Below are 18299 nucleotides of genomic sequence, written 5' to 3' on the forward strand. Positions count from 1 at the left end.
CAGCACGTGGGCCGCAGCAGGTAAGCGGCGGCGGGGCGGCCTGAGGGGGCGGCCTGGCCGAGCCGAGCGGTGTCCGTGCGGGCCAGTAACGAGGCGTTGCCGCCGCGCTCCGCTGCTTCAATCTAACGGGGACGGAAGTGGAGCGGGATGCGGGGTGACCCCTCTCGCCCCATTGCGTGGGGCTCGGTGGGTCCCCCTGAAACCGCGTTCAGTCGGCGGGTGCGGGTCCGGGCCCGGGCCCGGGCCCGGGCCCTTCCCAGGGCGCAAGGGCTGCCGGCGGGCAGGCCTGAGCACCCCGGGCCCGGCTCCCTCGGAGCAGCCGCAGGGAGGGGCGGGCGGCGGCCACACGCACCCGCTGGCTGTGTCGGAAAGCCCCGACACGCGTGCAGGTAGCGGAGGCGGTTCGCTGTACAGTGCCGGGATTTTTCCCGAGGTTTTGGACAGAGTGCCCTACAAGAGGCACTTAAAGAAGTCCTGCGGATGAGTTAGGGGTTCAAAGACGGGGCGCCAAGTAGGGATAAGCAGGTTGCTCAGCAAAGGCAGGGAGCGTCACCAGGAGGGTACCAAAGGCTTCTCTGCTGTAACCTGCCCGTAGGCATAAACCTCCCGCGAAAGGATGGGGATAGCGAGGACGAGAAATAGCAAGCAGAAGCAAATTCAGGGTAATGACTAAGGTGCCCTGAGGCGCTCTTGTCATGGTAAGTGGGCAACGAAGCGATGTGAAGTTCGGTGTTAAGTGAAAAGTCATACATATGTGAAAAACCATATACATAGCAAATTTTTATATATATATATGTATATGTTTTGTCATTTAGGAAAGATTTTTAGAGGGTAGATATTTCTGTGAAAACGTCATGCTTGGCAGCTATCAAAAAGACAAATTGAAAGTTGCAAACAAAGTAGGACAGCAGTAAAGAACAAGACAAAAAAAATCACCCTTTGACCACTCCAGTAGACTGTATTTTTAGTGCTGCATGCGGTTCTTGTTCCTTCCATCACAGAAAGCAGATTGTGAGTTTGGAAAAAGAGTGCCGGGGACAATGAGAGACATGGAGTGGTTTCAGAATAAAGGAAGCCAGATAGACTAGGACTTGTGTCATCTTGATGAGGCAGTGCGCTAACATCTTAATTTCATTTTTAGAATGATAATAAAGAAAAAGGGAAAAGAAGTTCATGAGGAGCCTGTACAGAAGAAGAAAAAGGTGAAAAGTAGTAGGAGCCAGCCTATAGTTAAAACTGAGAAAGATGTTCAAGCTGTCGTTATAACTGAGGATGACGACCAGCTTGAGACAAAAACAAAGGTAAGGAAAAAGGAAAATTTAAAAGATGAGTGTTTAGACCAATTAGAACTGAAGAAGAAAAAGAAAGTTGAATCTGAGTTACTGAAAGAAGCATGTTCAGAAAGCTTTGTGAATGTACAAGGCCATCTGGATTCAAAACCTCAAGAAGAATCAGAGAAACAAATTAAAATTCTCAAAAAGAAGAAGAAAAAAGTCCAGTGTCATTCCTCCTTATTGGAGGATAATCAGAGTAGTGATGTGAAGCTTTCAAATCATCATACAGATGGTACTAAAGAAAATGACTTTGCTTTTAAAAAAAGTGGAAAGAACACTGCTTTGAATTTGGAATTGGATGGTAAAGTAACTAAGAAAAAAAAGAAGAAAGGCATTTTTTCTTTTTCATTAGAGGACAACCAGGACAGTGAACATAAACAGTTGGAAACAGTTCGTAAAAAAACACACAAATACATTTCACAAGAAAAAGCTTTTATGGGCGAAAACCATGGAACAGATACTATCCAGAATGATGGAGAGAATTACGTGAGAAGAAAGAGTAGGAAGAAAAAGAAAGAGAAGTCAGACTCCTTTTTACCACTAGCAGATAATCGGGACATCTGTGGAGCTCCTGATAGCCACATTGAATTAAGTGACTTCAGAAAAAGGCAAAGAAAGAATTCCCAGGAAATTACATTGACAAATAAAGAGGAGGAGGACCGTATTGAGAACTCCAGAAGTATCAGAGAGACCAAGAGGAAGAAGAGAAGCAAAGGTGTTTCTTCCTTAACATGTGAAGATAATCAAGTCTACAGTCACAGAGCTCCTGATAAGCATCTCTCAGCACAGCAAGAAGTTGAGTCGGAGGAAGAAGAGCTTTCTGGAAAAAAAAGCAGGAAGAATATCAAGGATAATAATGAAGTCATCAAGAAGAAAAAGAAGATTCAGAAAGAGGAGGAGGAAACAACGTATTCAAAAGTTTCTTTAAACAATGACAGTGCATCTAAAAGCCATAAAGTAACACTACTAGAAAGCAATAAAAAGAACAAAGAGAGCAAAATGAAGCAAGCTGAATGTGTCGCAGGGGACATTGTAGATAGGGTGTTATGCAATAGTAATCATATGCTCTGTGACAGAAAAAGGAAAAAAAGAAAAAAAGAAGTACCACAGGACTTTGCTGAAGAATCAGGTTCAAAAGCAAATACAAAAAAGAAAAAGATGAAAAGAGAAGACATGGGAAATGAGGGACTGGTAAGTTGTAAAGAAGGGGGCATCTTTGCACCCTCCTGCTAAGGCACTGAAACCTTTTTAGGTGGACAGTTTCCTATTTTGCAGGCTGTTCTGCCTCTTCAGACCCTTGGGTTACATTTAGGTCAATAGGGGCCTCCTCTGGCTTTTGAGAAGCAGCATCAGCTGATCTATTAATTCCAGCACGTAACAGTTGTGAAACACGGGAAAGTACGTTTAATGCCTGCTGCTGTAGTCATCTAGTGTTTCAGTTGTGAAAATGTAAATATTACAACTAACAGCAAGTATTGGCACAAAAAGAAAACTAGTACATACAGTCATAAATGTTCTTCTGTCCCCCCTTCAGTTGCTCTTAGAAAAGTGGCAACACTGCTATAAAATAGGATTTTAATAACATGTCATTTAACCTGAGCAGGCTGGTGTTTGTTAGACTTTTCCTCAAGCTTTTGCTGCTGTTGCTGCTGGAATTGCATAGTGTTAGAAACAAGGGAGAAATTTAACCAAAACCTGTTGTCTAACTTGGACAAAACTTTAGAGAAAAACCTAAGAATCCTAAGTGTAGACTAGGCTTAGAGCATTGATGTATAAATTCTGATAGAAAATACTAGAGAACAACCTAAACACAAATTCTTAATTAAAAAAATACATTTCTGCAAGAAAATAAATAGATACAAGAGCTGTGTAAGTTATAACTGAAGGTACCTGGAACTGTACCCAGACTGACTGTTAAAGGAAATCCCATCCCAGAGTCTTGCAGTACTAACATTTCTGAGGTAAAACATGGAGAGGAACTGATGAAAGGTTTGAAATACAGGGGTTTCTTCTTTGATTTTTCTTTTCCAAAAATTAGACTATTAAGATCTGGTTTTATTCCTTTCACTTTTTTTTTTTTTTAACTTTCTTCTTTTTTTAACTGATTGGGGTCCTATTTTAAAGCTATCCAAGTGCCTGAAATTAGTACCTACATGCCCTAACCTCTGTTGTTGTCGTTGGGAATTAAGCTGAGAGATGCTCAGAAATTGAACAGGTATCTATCTGTATTTGTAGGTGCTTAAACAACTTTGAAAACAGCTCACTGCAAGTCATTAGGAGCTTGTTTATATTTTCATAGGTAATGGGAGACTTGCACTGCAGTTGTTTTTTTATCAAGGACTTTGAATGCTTGGCTTGTTTAAAAGTCAAGCACTAGATAATAAAGCATCATTGAAGATTTTTGTAAACTAAGGATAGAGTGGGCCATAGTGCTTGCCGCCTCTCGAGCACACTGCATGGCGTGCTTTGCTTTGTTACACACTCATATATGCAGTTTCTTCCTGTTTTGTGGAAACCTGGCAGCTTTCTGGGGTCTGGTGCTAATAATTAAATATAGATTTCTGTAAGCACGTTCTTAGCCTTCATGGAGACCCAGATACAGGCTTTTCCCAGAAAAGTTTGTGTTAGCAGTGTGTTCGCTTATCAGTCATTATGTGAGCAGATGTTTGGGGCTTTTTACTTAGGTTTCTCCTTTTGACCTTTCAAAGGACAAGCTGGTTTTATCGCTGGGATGTACTTTCTAATTAAATTGACATTGCCTTTTTGAGACTGTTAGACGTTATTTGGATTCTTGCAGCTGCTCACATTCTGTGGAGGCAAGATAAGCCTAACAGTGACAAGTAAACTTGCATGATGGTGGTGACCGATTACAATGGAAAACACAGCAAATACCTTGCAAACAACAGAGGAGAAGGGTGTAGGATGATGCATGTTTTGTTTTTCTTCCCCATATTCAGCTCTGTCCCTTAATCATAAAAACTACTTCAGAGAAATTCTCCTGAATATTGAGAAGCCTGGGTGAATCAGTTCTAGAGAAATCTAGTTCCTGCCAGGCCAAAAGACACTGCTGTAATAAATGGCTCATAATGTCAGTCTTGCATTTAACTGTGCCATAGTCCTGAACCATTTTCTAATCTACAGTATGTCACAGACAGTGCTGCATGCCTTGAAAAATCCACTGTTGGGCTTGTGCTGCAAACAAAAGAGTAAATTTTTAAAGACAGTGTGGAACGATACCCACTTAATATCAATGATTGATATTTTTCCCGTTGGATGCCATTACAGTCACCTTGGGCAGAGTGAGGAGTGAGGACTCGGTTTACCTCTTTGTTTGCCAGCGGACATCAGAAAGCATAATCGTACCATGTGTGAAGGTACTCCCCTTCCATGAAGTTGGGGGGAATGCTGGCACACCTCCAGGGAGGGGGTCATTTTTGCCGCGCAGTCGCCGTCAGCAGGTCGGCGACATGCTGTGAATGAGCCGGGACGGGGGTGCACCCTTCCTCCCTCCCTGTCTGCCGTTCCACCTTCCAGCTGAAAAACCCCGCCACGTTGCAGCTGTTTGCAGAATCCGATCACAACGGTTTTCCTGCTTGTTTTAATAGCTCTGAAAAGACAGCAACCAGGCCATCTAGAAATTGGGGGTGTTTTTTTGTTTTTTTCTTTCCATCCAAGAGAAGGAGTGCTCCTTACTGCAGTCCGTGATCTCACATTTTTAATGGTGTGTGTACTTGCACGTGTGTGTGAAATCAACGTATAAAAGGTAGCTTTGGAAAACAAGGTAAGTAATTCATGACTTTTTAAATAAAACTGTAAACCCTCAAAAAAGTAACAGCAGCTTCTGCTGACAGAAGTATGTTACAAATCTTTTCCTTGTCTTACTGTTCCCTGGCTATTTCATGCTTGATTATGTTAGCTGTATCAGTAGATCTTCCCTCTGGCCACCTTTTCCAGGCTGGTCTAAAGCTTATGGCTCTAACTTACCACTATCCTGGACTTACTACTTACCCTGTTACACTGGATGCCCAAAAATCTTACCCTTATTACAAATTTAGAAAAGAAAGGCTGAGGGCAATGATCTAGAAACGCCAGTCAGTGGGACCAAAAGCTGCTGCAGGGCTGCGCTTTGTGGAAGAGGTAGCAGCAGCTGGCTGCGGGTGGACTCTGCCGTTGGTTCACCTCCTGCCATCCTGCCCATCCGCTCCTGCCGTAGCGGCTCTGTCTCTTCACATCAGCTCCCCGTTCCTCGCTCTCGGAAGTGGAACCAAGGCGCTGTTTGCTGCCATTGTAGGAGACACTTTATGTATGTGTCACACCTCTCCCTGGGCTCTTTCCAGACTGGGAGCTCCTTGGGGACCATCATCTACTCTGCATTTGTACAAGACTGAGCACAGTGCAGCTGCCTCTCAACTTTTGTTTGTTTGTTTGTTTGTTTTTTGGTGTTTTTTTGAAGTGGCTAGTGGGGTCAACATGACTCAAACCTGTCTTGTGCCTTTAGAGGGGCCATTATCTTACCACCAATTACTTTTTTTTTAACTTTCACTCTTATGTCCCTTATTTCAAGCATAAATTTAAACTTTTATGAAATGGTTTAATTTGAAATGACCTTGTCTGCAAAGGTTACTGTATGTGCCAGTGATGTTGGCAGGTCCATTTTAGTGTGTGAATTTTTAAAAAATCCCTTATCCTCTTTGTTAAAAAAGGGATCTCTTCCTTGAGGAGAAAGTCTCTACATAGAAATACACAGGTTTAATTGGCATTTCCGGCTTAGATTTGACTATTTCTTCTTGCCCCAGAATGGTACTACTGTATTGCTTTCTGTTTTTACTACTTTTGTGGTCAGAGCTGTGTAAATTCTAATTAACCAGAATGGATAAAAATAATCATACAAGCTTTTTCCTGTTTTACAGGAGTATGTGGATGATGTAATTATTGTGCAGGAAAAAAAAGGAAACTGTGATGAAGTTAATGTAGACAAGGTATGCTTTGTCTTAATTGTGTAAGATTTAAAGCAAGTCAGCATTTAATGTATGCATAGAATTTGTAACAAAAAAGCTGCTTTGTTGCTCATCTATGCCAAGATTTCCCTAAATAGAGCTCTACTTAAAATGTGCTTTACCTTCCATGGGTTAAGTCCAAAATGTACAGCTCCCGTCAATGTCAGAAGCTTCTAAGTAGCTTATTAGGTTAAATACAGGTTTCTTTGTCTCTCATCAATGTTGGCAGTTCAGTGTGGCTGTTCCTGCAGTTAGAAGATTAAATGTATCTGATACAGCAAAACGTTCATTTAAAATACCACTAGAAAAATCACAGTTCTCGTGTCGAGTGTGTAGAAGGATCACTTGCAACTTCTTAATTATCCTTGCAAAATTCTGAAGGGAACTAGTTATTTTATTCTTACCTTTTCATTGTGAATTAACTGTCATTTAACAGAGAAGATAGTGTCTTGTGCTGTTTTTTCTGCATGCTAGGTGAGGCGGCAGGCTCTGCAAGAAGAAATAGATAGAGAATCTGGCAAAACCAAGGTTTTCAATCCCGAAGTGGAACAGGTGTGTATGAACTTACACCTTGATCTGATGGAAATATGTGTCCTAGAGCAAGTTCCTGAAAAAAGCACTGCACCCTTTTTTTGTGTGTGGCTCAGCTACATGGCTTGGCACAATACTTTTCCTTCTGACTGTAAATTTAAGGTCATGCTATGGAACAAGTTAGTACGATCGCAAAAGAGTCTGGAAGCTAAGCAGTGAACTCCGACAGCAGTTGGCATTGTACAGAGCTCTAATTACCATTACCAGTCCTCAAAAGCGACATTTTCTGTGGTTCCTCTCAAGAATGAGCCATGACAAATTGCTAAAGAAGCATTTTCTGCTTACTGTGAAATATAAGTAATTCCAGGCTACAGATACAGCAGTCACTGAATTGTCTTCTGGAAGACTTTGCAGACATTCAGCAACAGGGGTGCACATGGAAAGATAAAAGGGATGACAACTGCTAACACGGGTGTGGTATTTACAGTCAGTCCTCTAACTTCTACATCTTTCCTCCACCTCTTTGAAAGATAATTCTTTGGTTTTGCATCCTACTCAGCCTGCCTCCTGACAGGTTTACAGTACGGTACTGGAAACCGTTGCGGTACTGTTTAGCAGGGGTAGTAACATTCAGGAGCAGAGAAAACTTTGATAGTAATTCAGGATTCTTAGTTGTTTTGCAAGACTGCCAGTATGCCTAGAAGGTTGGAATATACCTGAAACAAATGCCAGAAACAACTCCTGTAGGTTTTTACATAGCGGGAAGCAGACTGCAAGAGCTCTGGAACTGCAGCTGTCGAATAGTCTCTGAAGTCATTGAGAAAAATGACATCTTTGGCAGGGAGTCTCAGTTCTTTGGTGCTGATCTGTCTCTATTTAGTAGTATGCAGAAGAACAGAAGCTATGGAAACTAATTCATCAGCTTCACGAAGAGTGAGCTGGAAACGTTGCAGCAAAAGCTACGTGTAGTGCCTGCCAGCAATTCACTTAAAAAATTACAGGGTTTGACAAGCCACAATTATTTTTGCATCTGCGCAGATGTCTCCCATTCCAAAGGGAGGACGCATATACACGTGTATGCGTGCATGCGTGCGTCTGTGTCACAGACCTGGGCTTATACAGCAACTTGTCTTTGGGCAAGGTAAAAATAATGAAGTATTATGGATAGCTTTCTTTTAATAGCAGGTATTCTGGCCTGTGATAGTGAATAATATTCCAGGCTTGCATTTTTTAAACTTAAATAAACCCACTACAGCTTGCCTGCAATATTGTGTAGCATGCTGTGTGTCATGTTGGCTATCTAGCGGAGAGTGACTGTTTCATGAAAGCTACAACTGTTCAGTTGGAAGAATTTCAGGCTTACATAAACACCTACTAAAGTCACATTTTTTCCTTTGATGTAGCCAGCTCAGTCTATTTAATTAATGATCAAACATTCTTCCATTTAATATCACCCCTGATTTTAAAGAAAAAAATTAAGACTAGCAGTCCTGCCAAAAAAGTTAGAAATGACGGCATGGCTCATAGATATAGCTCAGGAGTCAAATGAGATCCTGTCCTGGCTTCATCTGGGATAGAGTTAATTTCCTTCATAGAACCTAGTATGAGGCTATGGTTTCGATCTGGGATGAAAACAGCAACAACTGAAAACATCAGTATGTTATCAACATTATTTTCATCCCAGTCCAAACCATAGCCTCATACTAGCTTCTATGAAGGAAATTAACTCTATCCCAGATGAAGCCAGGACAGATCCTTAGATAATGAAGCCTGTTCTTAGGTAAGCCAGAAGTTCATAAACTTTATAAATCATATGATATATCTTGGGTTATCCACAAATGGCTGAGTTCTGATTTTACTTAGACATCGCCTGTATTCTCAGAAAGAAGCCAGTATCTGCAGACAAAAGAAAAATCCTGGAGTTAACTAGTTTAAAGAATACAGTGAAAGGCAGAGTTAGGGAATGGCAAACTGCAAGGGAGGGGAGGCTTTAAGGGTACTGTATTTAGTCTGTTGGATAAGGGTATGCCCTCAGTTTTTGCACCCTTTATTACCATATTAGTGGTAATCAGTGAGAATGCAAACATTACTTGAAGTATACAAGACAGATTGAACACTGCAAAACTAACAAAACACTGCTGAAAACAACAGCTACCTATCTAGGCAGTAGGAGAATGAAAAGATAATCATACGACGTGACAAAGTGAAAGAGAAATAGGATTAAGCCTGACAACTGTCATAGAGTAAGAGAAATGACTGGGCAATGTCTGGCTCTTTGAGCTAGGTCAATATTATCCAGAGAGCAGAAAAGTCAAGATTCCTAAAGACAGAGGGAAAGGAGATTCTGAAAGCGCATTAAACCCTGTCTCCAGGTTAAGTGAACTGAAGTGCTAATGAAGATGCACTCTTGCAGGGCTATGTCATTCTTTTATCACATCCTTCGAGAGGTGCTACCCTTAGAATGACTGCTTCCCAGATTTGACAACTCTGTCAGGTTTTTATAGCTGGTTCTGTTCTCATGATACACAGCCAGAAATTGTCTTCCTTGGTCTTGGTATTATTTAATTTTAGCATTAACCGTGTTTTGCTTTACAGGATACAAAGTTCGGCCAGTGGAGTACAGCTGCTTTTCGAAGTTCTGAGGAAAAAATGAAGTTTTTTAGACTGATGGGTGGCTTTAAAAAGGGCTCTGTGCCTATCCAAAATCTCCCAGCAACTACAAACAAACCAAACATGGCTCTGAACAGGGAAGGGGAGGAGAAGTTACAGCAGGCTCTGAAGATAGAATTTGATAAAGCAATGGATTTGAAGCAACATAGAGGAATTGGTCTTGGATTTCAACCTGCTGCCAACAAAAAAGTATACATAAACAAATATTCATCTAGATCTATAAAATTTGAAGATTAAAACTCTGAAGTAATAAAAGGAATGAAAATTCAACAGCCAAATTTCTTTTTACTTTCCACATCTTTTTGAAATAAAATACAAAATGTTTAAGAAATTTTATTTATGAGGCACTTTTAGTACAAGTTTTCAACTGCATATGCCAGATTACATGGAGCTGGGTCCTCCCTTCATCTAAACAGTTAAGTTTTTGAAACCTTTACAATGTTTTCTACAAGGCAAGAGACCGACTCCTCCAAAGATTGAAGCTATGTCGGCAATGCCTGCAACAAGCCCAAACTTTGTAAATTTTTTTAAAATGCTAATTTCATAAAATTTTTTGCTCCACTTTAGTGATTCAAAAGATTTTAGTGTTCTGTAGAATCTTTACATTTTTTACACTCAGTGAGTGGTACAAAGTGATGACATTTTACTCTGAAGAAACAGTACTGGTGTACTGCCTACAAATTTGACGAGGGGAGACTTGGAGACTTTTAACTCCAAAAGTAGTTTCTTAAATATTAGCATCTTCATTATAATAATGAATAGCACTGAACGTCCTCTATATTTTAACTATGCTCTGGCAGTTGGAGTTTCAAGCACTGGCTGTTATTGTAAATTAAGGTAAATGCTTTCTGGATAGCAAATATATGGATCTAGACTTTCTAAATTACAGAAAGCAAGGTAATTTTAATAATGTGTGTATTGGGTTCATTACACAACAACCTGAATGAAATTTCTAACCTTTGGATTTTCAGGTAACTTGCACTTTCACTGGCTTTTTAATGAGTACAAAATATGAGACTGCACGTTCAGAATTCAGGGGCCCAAAGGAATCTATCAGTGTCTTGCATGAAGTTACAAGAAGATAGTGAGAAACTGTCATGTATTTTATTACTGGCTGTGACATTTGTTATGGGAGACAGTGTTGTTAAGTTTTAGTGTGACTCTGGTTCTTAAGCAGAATAAGGTGACCATCTCTTATGTCCATGCCTGCTGTAGTGTAATAGTGGCCAACTTGCAGGGGAACCCCAGCCCCTCAGGACTAGGTTACTATCTCTACTTACCCAGCTCGTCATTTTTCCACCGAATTACCCACCCTTTTTGATAAGACCATGCCAACTGAACTACTAAATTTCTTGCTCTTTTTAAGGTAACCTCACTTTCCACAATAGTCTCTTCCAGTGGACCACTCTACCCGAAAGCTGCTGCCTTCAGCAGAAAATACACTTAACAAAAGAGCAGTGTGTTTTGGGCAACGCCTGAGGGGAAGCGAAAATTATGCAGAGGCTCCAGCTTCAGGGATTGCCGTGAATCCATTCCCATACCTGGGAAGAGGGCGATGATGAACCACTTCCTGCAGGTCTGAACTTGTGTTTGAGGAAACGACCTCCTCTAAAGTGTCATTTAAAACCACCGCTACCTTAAAGCGAGCCTGTTTTGCACCAGTGCTCTCAAAGCTCAGTAACTGGCTTCGGTCAGCCCTTCTAGGCTTCAGCTGTTGCTTTACTTAAATTCAGGTTGTGGAGGTTCTGTTTTCTCTTGTGATTTAAGAAAAATGCTTAATTCAGGCCCTCAGCTACTTGCCTGGCAAAAAAAATGAGTTAAAGGAACAGGTAGGAAAATGGCAATTAGTGACTTTAGGAGGAGGGGGACAGCATGTCCCCATCAGTGACTGCAGAGCCAGTCTTGGTGGGTAGTAAGTGGTCTTCACTGCCACTGATGAAGACGCTGAAGGTGATACTAGTCCTAGCCTTGCCTTTGGGTAAGGACTCTTTTTCCTATCTAGAATTGCATAACGTGTATCAGCGTGTCGCTTGACTATAGCGTTGTGGATGGCTTGGCACCTTGCTCTTGATAATACTGAGGGCATGAAAATGTCATCGTTCAAAAAACAAGACACATACCTGGCGAAAAAAACCTGTCAGCTTTTTTTAAGCAGCACGACTTGGTCTGGCCTGTGTATTTGCTATCTACAGAAGAAAGAGGAGGTCTATAATGTAGAGTGCTTTAACTAAAACTAATTTTGCTCTAACGTGGAATTAAGCCAAAAGCAGTTTATTAGAGTGGCTGTGTTAGCTTTTATGCTATATGTTTAGAGTTTGCTCCTGATAACTAACCAGAGCTTTCTGCCTGTCGTTGAGCTATTTTTGCATTAATAAAAACAGCAGTAAAACATTTGAAAGCATTTTTCATGGTGGTCTTACATCAATAAAGAAACCAAAGTTATACTGTGCTCAAAAGATAACAGGCAAAAATTGGTGCCTGTATGGGGAACAGAAGCAGTTGGGACACTTGCAAGCCTGCCGTAAGAGTTTCTGTTTTACAGAATCTGGAACAACGCCACGCTGGGTTTAGAGCAGTACATTTGCCCCCGGAGGGCAATTTCTGCCATACCACAGCTGCTGAGTGTGACCCACTGGGTGGTTTAGAGAGCTTGGAGTTTAATCCCACTTACCAGTTCGTGGTTTATGTTTCCAAGCCCAACAGGAAGAATCATCTACATGCTGTTGAGAGCTGTTCTGTGCAGCTGCAGCGAGAAGGAAAGCTAGATTAAAAGTGGGACACGGTAACAGATGTGGTGCTATCATTTCATTATCTGTGTGTGCTTTACACAGAATTATTTAAGGAAAGTCAGTATAATTAAAATAGCTATGTACTAAAGGTTGGAAAGGTTCTGTATCAAGCTGATACAACTTCATAATTGTTTTGTATTCCTGCAGCTGTACTCAACTTGCATGTATAGTCTGTACCAGGACCAAAGGGTCCTTGTTCAGTTCTTTACAACCTTAACACAAAATACGTATTTTAGATGTACCCAGCTTCAATAACAACTGAGGAGATGAAAAACATGCAACAAGAATGGTTTAATAATTTGGGTGGTATTTATTATCAGCTTGCTAACTCCTTAAATACATGGTTCTAGCAAAACTGATGACTTGTTTAGCCTTGACAAAATAAAACATTTTTGTGCAAAAACTGTGTCTCAATATCCATACAAAGATTTAGCTCATTAAAATACCACTAACCAAAAGCAGCAATAGATGCAAGGTCTCGACATGGTTCCTCACCGTGGAACAGAAGTGGTGAGAGTGAAATTTATGAGGTGTAATAGCAGCACATGTAACCAAATTCCACAAGGGTAAGGTGATAAATTTGTATACACAAAGAAACTCGTCCAGAACAGATGAACTGCAAATTGTTTTATTCAGTTACAGTGTACTTCGCATACATTTCCATTTTCCTTTGCAGACAGCACTTAAAGACTCCTTCCATTTTACAAAATACCACTGAAATAAAATGAAAGCATAAGCATGTCTGTGAAAATGTATTGTAGATATTAGAACAGTAACACCTCAGCCATTTTTCTCTTTTACTGGAACTGACCAAACAAATGTTGGCAGCATCCCAAAGCAGAAAGACAACTTAGTAGGATTATTATATTGAAATGCTGCTTTCTACACAGGAAAAAAGACTATTCTGCAAGTGGGATGAAGTTTGGAGGCTATGAATTGATCTGTGCAGATTATCTTCTTCCTGTGTTGCTAAAATGCCAACAGATTAGATTTTGAAAGGCTTTTGCAACCATAAAGGTTCAGAATACCCTTTACTAAATCTAAATCGGCATTTAAAATAAGAATATAGTGGTAAAACTGGAAACAGAAATTCAGGTTAAATTATTGCACTCAGAACAGTTTTGCTTTTACCTGTGTCCAAGTAAATCTGTCACACTAAGTAAAATAAAAATACACTGAACTCCTCCAGTCAGAATCTAGATCAGTGATTTTTCGCCTCGCCTACATGCTCTTGGACAGGTGACTCCTTGGCAAAGAGGCATTCATCAGGTCCTGGACTGCAGAGGAAGCCGAAGGGCCAAGTCTGCGAAGTGGCTCATTTCAGGTTGTTTGCTTCGCCTCTTGATGTATTCTAGCGTTTTCACCTGGGCATGAAAAGAAAGATATTTTGAGATTTTTAGTGTCTTCGTCTTGTCTCATTTCATAGGCCATCATTTAATCTATGTGAAGGTGTTTATTTTAATAGGCACTCTCAAGATTTTCCCTAAATTTCACTGGCTACAGGAGCACTTCCTTTTCTTACTCCAGAGCTCATTATCATGTGTATCTTTCTTAAAGGCTCTAGAATGCCCACTTCCCCAGCTTAAACCATGCAGTTCCTCCACTAAATAAAAAGGCTGTATTTCTCTGTTTTCTGTACTGAAAAAGTTACAGCACCCAGCATTTCCAGGTTCCTTAATGTGGAAAATACATTTAGAAGTGCTAGAAAGATAAAGACCACTTGAAATAACAGTAGCTGCTTATTCATTAAAAAGCATTTAAGCAATAAAGTTGGGGTTTTTAAGATTTTTTGTTGTTGTTAAGAGAGCAACTTGTAAAGAGATTAGGGTTACTCAGATCAAGAAAATGTTACCTTTTCCCAAAGGAGGAGTTGAAAAAAAATCTTAAGAACTAAAATTTCTCTACATTATCTGTTTTCCTTACCATAGTCTTGGTGTCAGCAAAGCCATGTTTCTGAGCAAGATTCCAGAGATTGACTGAAAGCTGGTTTAGTTTGTTGTTTCGTAGATCCCCATGAGCTAGAATAGTGTTAAAGAAATAGAGTGCCAGCTGGCTCTGACGCTTTAGGGTCTACAATGAAAAAAAAATAAATTCCTGTATTACCATGTAGTCATCCCAAAATAGCCAGAATAACCTTGCCAGATTCTCTGAACTCTTAGAAGTGCAAGGGGCAGATACTCGTTCTGTATTACACAGCAACAATTAGATGCAAGAATATGGGCATAGTTTCCACGTTTCATTCAGAACGCAAAAGTAGTGATAGCCATAGTCATGGATCAACCTAAGTTGCTGTAAAGAAAAAACCCTCACATTGGCACAGCACAGTATGTTGCTCTGACACATTTTTAACACAAGACTCCCTACAATTGCATAGAAATCACATTCCCACCAACCAGCCTTGCACTTATGCCACCATGCCTGTATATTTTTTGGAGAGACCACTATCATAAATCTAGACTAATGCAAGTTCCGGCTTTTTCCAGCAGTCTATTCTACTTCTATTTATTTAACCAAAGATGTTTTTTTCCCTGCTATTCTTTCACTGAAACTTTGGTGATACCAACATATTTGCAGCTACTTTCCCTAAAATTGCTGAGGAGGGACCTTGAGGAGGATGCTTGCTTCACGGTAATCTACCATGGAGGAGCACTATGCTCTTAGCCTCTACGGAGGGGTTCTGGGGTGCAGACATCCTGCGCTAAGCTTACCCCAAATCAGGGTGCTAGCACCCTGTGAGTGGAAAACAGAAGTAATTAAAACGCTATTGCAGATTATGCCTATTCCTACAGAATAAGTTTTAAAAAGCTAAAAGGATGAATTATTATTGGATGCATCTGAGCTGTAGTATTTGTTTATACTTCTTTCCTGCAGCTGTCCTTTGTTTTTTGCTCAAGGAAGACCACCGATAAAAGCCTAGCTCCATCTTACACAGAAACCACAGCAGTAGAGTAGTAGTTAAAACAGAACTGTCAGCTGGGCACCTCAATTAATGAACTTAATACTTCAGCCCTCGCAGTTCAATACATGCTAGGGTAGCTAATATACTTAGCTAATATACAGCTAATAGAGCTGCTCAAGGCTCCAGGAGAAGTTCCCTAAGCACTAAATCATTATATGAAATGACAAAGAAAACAGCTCTTCCTGTAACAGTTATCTACATCAGCAATTTCCATCCCAATAGCTCCAAAACCTGTTTATAGGCTAAAGCTACAACCATCATTTGGAAGCATTGAGAAATGCAATTGATCCATCTAGTCCAGTAGTATTAAAGAGCACTTTAACTTTTACAACTCAAAAAGACAATAAAAGGGAAAGTAGTTATGCTTAAATATTACTGTAGTATCTCTCTTATAGGACTAACATCCTTCAGGGAAAAACAGATAGAGGGTACAGCCAGCTAGTCCATGTTTTGCCACATCATTCACAAGGCATCCTGCCACATCACCATGTACCCTGGATTAACACAATAACCTGTATTACCTATAATTTTTTTTTTGCATTGACCATCTAATGCCTGTCTGTCTTCTCCTGAATACAAACTTCAAAGAGGTTCCTGGGAATTGCTTGGAAGTTACCTCACAAGAAGTGCGACAGTTAAATTATTGGGCAGAATGCAAAAGCAGCAGTGCTCCAGTCTGAGTGTCAACTAGTGAAGTTTTCCAGGCATATCAATGCAAATACAAAATCCATTCTTTAAAATAAGGATGACATTTTGACTAGTTTAAAACATACATACTTCAAAAAGGATCTAGAAACACGTTAAGCTAGAAGAATGAGCTGCACACTAACTCTCATTGTTTTGGGGTAGGTATAACAGGCAGGATTTTGGCATCTATTCATCAGTTACACAATGCAAAGTGAAGACAGAGGCAGGCTCGGGTATGCAGTACATCCCACCATCCCTGACAACGAACAAGAAGAGTCACACAATGCTTCACATGATGACGAACAGGAATGTTTGTGTAACATGGCACCGACCCCCAACCCGGGGGGAACATCTATGTTATATCAAGCTAAGTGAGCTTGAATTGTGGGTGGCACGCTAACTCACAGGATGTAGTCACAGGCAGCAAGGAGAAAGCAACAGCTCAACTATTTGGCAACCACATACATCACAAGACTAGCAATTCCCACACCAAAAAGGATTGCCAACCTTCCAGGCAGCGCATGTCCCATAATCTTTGGAATAATGCTGATGACAATGAAACAAAGAACAAGCTACATCATCCCAGAACGTGACCCCCTGGTGTCCTAACCCTTCCACAAAAGCGCAGAGCAACGTTCAAATTTCATATAGCGTAACAGAAAAAAATTGGACCTTTCATACAATGGACCACGTACCTTTGCATTTCACAAAAACTCTGGCTAGCAATTCAAACATTCATTCCTGCTGTCCAGTGACTTTTGCCAGACACCTATGCCGTAAGGGTGCTTCAAGCCTTCTGTTAGAAAAGCATTTGTGCATTTACATAGGTTGCTTCTCTGAAGGTGCATCTAGCTTGCTGCTGCTCCCATGCAGGGCTTTAAAATAACTGGCTCAGATACTTGTTAACAGTCCATCCGCAGCAGCACAGAGCTCAGCATGGGCTGTAAGGCTCCTCCAAGGTACTAAATATAATCGGTCTAGGCTGAGTCTCCATGCTGATACAGCATCTGTTTGCTAGTATTATGTGAACTATCTAGCCCAAAATTATTTACAGCACTACTGTGATGCTAGTGGTTACATCCTTGTGATCCAAATCTAGATATTCCTAAAGCAAGCCATGACAGCCTTGCCTTCCCGTAAAAGCTCTCACATGAAGTCTTTTGGGAACATTTTAACATCTGTTAGTTCACTGGAAAAGATCATGAGCTGCATGGGACAGACCAGGTTCTCAACTCTCTCATTACACAACTGTCCTAACATGGAATAAATGAAGCACCTAGCACCAATGGCAGCTAAATCGAGTTCAGTTATAATAAAAGGAAACAATGATTTGAGAAAAGAAAACACCAAGAACTAAGGTGCAGCTGGGAGCTCATACCACACAAGAGAATACATATGCCTTATTTCACCATTCCTCTAGCACACTGAGATGGTCAGAAGAGAAAGTGCTTTCTTTCAGATACAATCCTTGAAAGAGCAAACCAGAACCTCCCTCTAGAGTACTCAGAGTCACACTGACAGCTTCTGCTGGCTTTAGGGTGCAGTAACACACCTTTTAGTTAAGGCAGGTTGAAACATTTTACTCCTAGCTCTATACTGGCACCATGGTAGGTTCATCTCTTATTTCAGAGTCACAGAATCACAGAATCATTAAGGTTGGAAAAGACCTTCAAGATCATCAAGTCCAACCATTAACCCAACACCACCATGCCCACTAAACCATGTCCCGAAGTGCCACGTCCACATGTTTTTTGAACGCCTCCAGTGATGGTGACTCCATCACCTCCCTGGGCAGCCTGTTCCAATGCTTGACCGCTCTCTCGGTAAAGAAATTTCTCCTAATACCTAGTCTAAACCTCCCCTGGTGCAACTTGAGGCCATCTCCTCTTGTCCTATCGCTAGTTACTTGGGAGAAGAGACCAACACCCACCTCACCACAAGCGCCTTTGAGGTAGTTGTAGAGAGCGATGAGATCTCCCCTCAGCCTCCTCTTCTCCAGACTAAACAACCCCAGTTCCCTCAGCTGCTCCTCATAAGACTTGTTCTCCAGACCCCACACCAGCTTCATTGCCCTTCTTTGGACACGCTCCAGCAACTTTATGTCCTTCTTGTAATGAGTCCTTAACCTATTTTTAAAGCTTTCAATATTCATAGTGCTGCTCACATCAGTTTGATTTCCCTCTAAAATTCATCCAACAAAGATGTGCTCCATGTGGAACTTGTGGTTCATGGAAGACTAGACCGTACTTTCCAAAGCCATACTCAGTAATCCTGCTGTAGGCCATCAGCAGAATCCCAATTTATTTATTTTGATTTCCACCATTTACCAAGT

The 18299-nt window shown here is 40.9% G+C and overlaps 2 protein-coding genes across 2 annotated transcripts in view; one reads left to right on the forward strand and one right to left on the reverse strand.

The window, feature by feature from the left end:
* Positions 1-1142: 1142 nt before the first annotated feature.
* On the forward strand, positions 1143-9769 carry KNOP1 (lysine rich nucleolar protein 1; the record flags this gene model as incomplete). The annotated part of the gene is made up of 4 exons (XM_082006979.1): positions 1143-2525; positions 6245-6313; positions 6806-6883; positions 9458-9769. The coding sequence occupies 4 exons, from the start codon at positions 1143-1145 to the stop codon at positions 9767-9769; spliced, it is 1842 nt and encodes a 613-aa protein (XP_081863105.1).
* Positions 9770-13586: 3817 nt separating this feature from the next.
* VPS35L (VPS35 endosomal protein sorting factor like) overlaps positions 13587-18299 on the reverse strand; it is a gene marked incomplete at both ends in the record, with an annotated part of 54113 nt that continues 49400 nt past the window's right edge. The window contains 2 exons of the mRNA XM_082006938.1: positions 13587-13685; positions 14245-14391. Coding sequence (XP_081863064.1) covers positions 13587-13685; positions 14245-14391 — 246 coding nt within the window. The remainder of the gene's footprint in view (positions 13686-14244; positions 14392-18299) is intronic.

Source organism: Phaethon aethereus (assembly GCF_964289735.1).
Source record: "Phaethon aethereus genome assembly, chromosome: 15".
NCBI classification, from domain to species: domain Eukaryota; kingdom Metazoa; phylum Chordata; class Aves; order Phaethontiformes; family Phaethontidae; genus Phaethon; species Phaethon aethereus.